Source organism: Galeopterus variegatus, unplaced genomic scaffold (genome assembly GCF_000696425.1).
Source record: "Galeopterus variegatus unplaced genomic scaffold, G_variegatus-3.0.2 Scaffold14871, whole genome shotgun sequence".
Lineage (NCBI taxonomy): Eukaryota > Metazoa > Chordata > Mammalia > Dermoptera > Cynocephalidae > Galeopterus > Galeopterus variegatus.
The window spans coordinates 25,778-27,414 of NW_007740982.1; the positions used below are offsets into that span (position 1 = coordinate 25,778).

General features: G+C 36.5%; 1 protein-coding gene across 1 annotated transcript in view; it reads left to right on the plus strand.

Annotated features, from left to right (window-relative positions):
- Positions 1-354, plus strand: part of LOC103582091 (clathrin heavy chain 1-like) — a gene marked incomplete at its 3' end in the record, with an annotated part of 26,109 nt that extends 25,755 nt beyond the window's left edge. Inside the window, exon 4 of the mRNA XM_008563776.1 lies at positions 193-354. Within this exon, the coding sequence (XP_008561998.1) occupies positions 193-354 (162 nt within the window). The remainder of the gene's footprint in view (positions 1-192) is intronic.
- Between the last annotated feature and the right edge of the window lie 1,283 nt (positions 355-1,637).

The following is a 1,637-nucleotide window of genomic DNA, read 5'->3' on the forward strand; positions in this document are numbered from 1 at the left end:
ATGTTAAGCTTTAGGACAATAATGTTTGCAGGTAAATTTTAAGTGGAGGTATCAAATCCACATTGAGAGACTAAATAGTAATCATAAATCCTGCTGAAGATAATGAAGTGCTTTAATTATTTAACTAGTTGATGAATTTGGAAGTTATTGGTTCATTGAGTCCCCAAACTATTCTCTTTAAATCCTTTTTAGCAAAATCGTGTGGTGGGAGCTATGCAGCTATATTCTGTAGATAGGAAAGTGTCTCAGCCCATCGAAGGACATGCAGCTAGTTTTGCCCAGTTTAAGATGGAAGGAAATGCGGAAGAATCAACGTTATTTTGTTTTGCAGTACGGGGTCAAGCTGGAGGAAAGGTAAGTTTTGGCTTTGGTAAATATTTTAGTGAGAGCTTGTCTTTGTGTTTCTGCTACTAATTAGTCATCTAATTTCAAAGTAGTCTTCTCCCTTTCTTGTTAATTTGTTTTTAATATTTAGATTTGTGATGACTTAGTTTGTTTAAATTCTGCATCTAATACTTTTCTAAAATGAATAATGTTCTTTGACAACTTTTTTTCTGTCAGCTGTTTACATTAATTATTTTGATGGCCTTTACCGAAAGTCTGAAGTTGGTGTTTTTCAACTTTACTGTGCATTAGAGTCATTAGGTTTGCTAAAATGCAGATTTGTGTGCCATACATACAGAGAATTTGATTCAGTAAGTGGCACTCAAAACCTGCATTTTTAAATATCCTACATGACTTAATATACATGGATTGTGGACCACAGTTTGAACACATTGCCTTAAGCGGTTTCAACCCTGGCTGTACATTGGAATCACCTGTCCAAAGTACTTCATATGTTGAGAGTTCTTAGCTGCACAAACAAGGCCTGGTTGATTAGAGCATGAAAAATTTAGTGAAATGGTATTGGATAGTTTACAATAGCCAGGAAGTCTGTACAGCCAACCTTGGAAAATGTGGAGTAAAATGGAAGAATGAGCAGCAGCCAGGATTCCAGCCAAAAACCATGCCACAGAACTCATGCTGCTATGACTCCACTGTTGGATGCCTGTAAACTCAATTTGACTACTGTTTCCACTGCCAGAGTAGAATCTCTGAAGTCTTAATAACTTTGTGTCCCTAGCTCCCTGTTCAAAGTCCCAAGATCTTAGCTCTGAAAGGTTTGGAAAACAAGTATTTAGTGTTTGGTGCTTCTAAAATGGAAGGCTGGCTCTACTTGCCCTAAAAACTTTTAAAGAGTACTCTCCCTTCTGTTCCCCCATCAGGAGGAGGGTTTAAATTCTGGGCAGACTAAAAACCTTGAACTTCATCTTTTTTAGAACGTTTGTATTTTCTTTGCTAAGTACTTTTTTTTTTTTTTTCCCCCTTTTTGTCTTTTTTACTGACCGGTAACGGGATCGCAACCCGCGGTGTCGCACCCGTANTGCAGATTGAGTAGAAATTGAGTTCCTCTATGAATGATTTGGGATTTTTACTATAGGGTATATGTGCTCTAATGTAGGGTGAATACTTTTGTATCTTTTTCTTTAAGATAGTGTAAAAAGATGGTTGTATATGAGGTACATTTTAAACATTTATGTTAAGCTTTAGGACAATAATGTTTGCAGGTAAATTTTAAGTGGAGGTATCAAATCCAC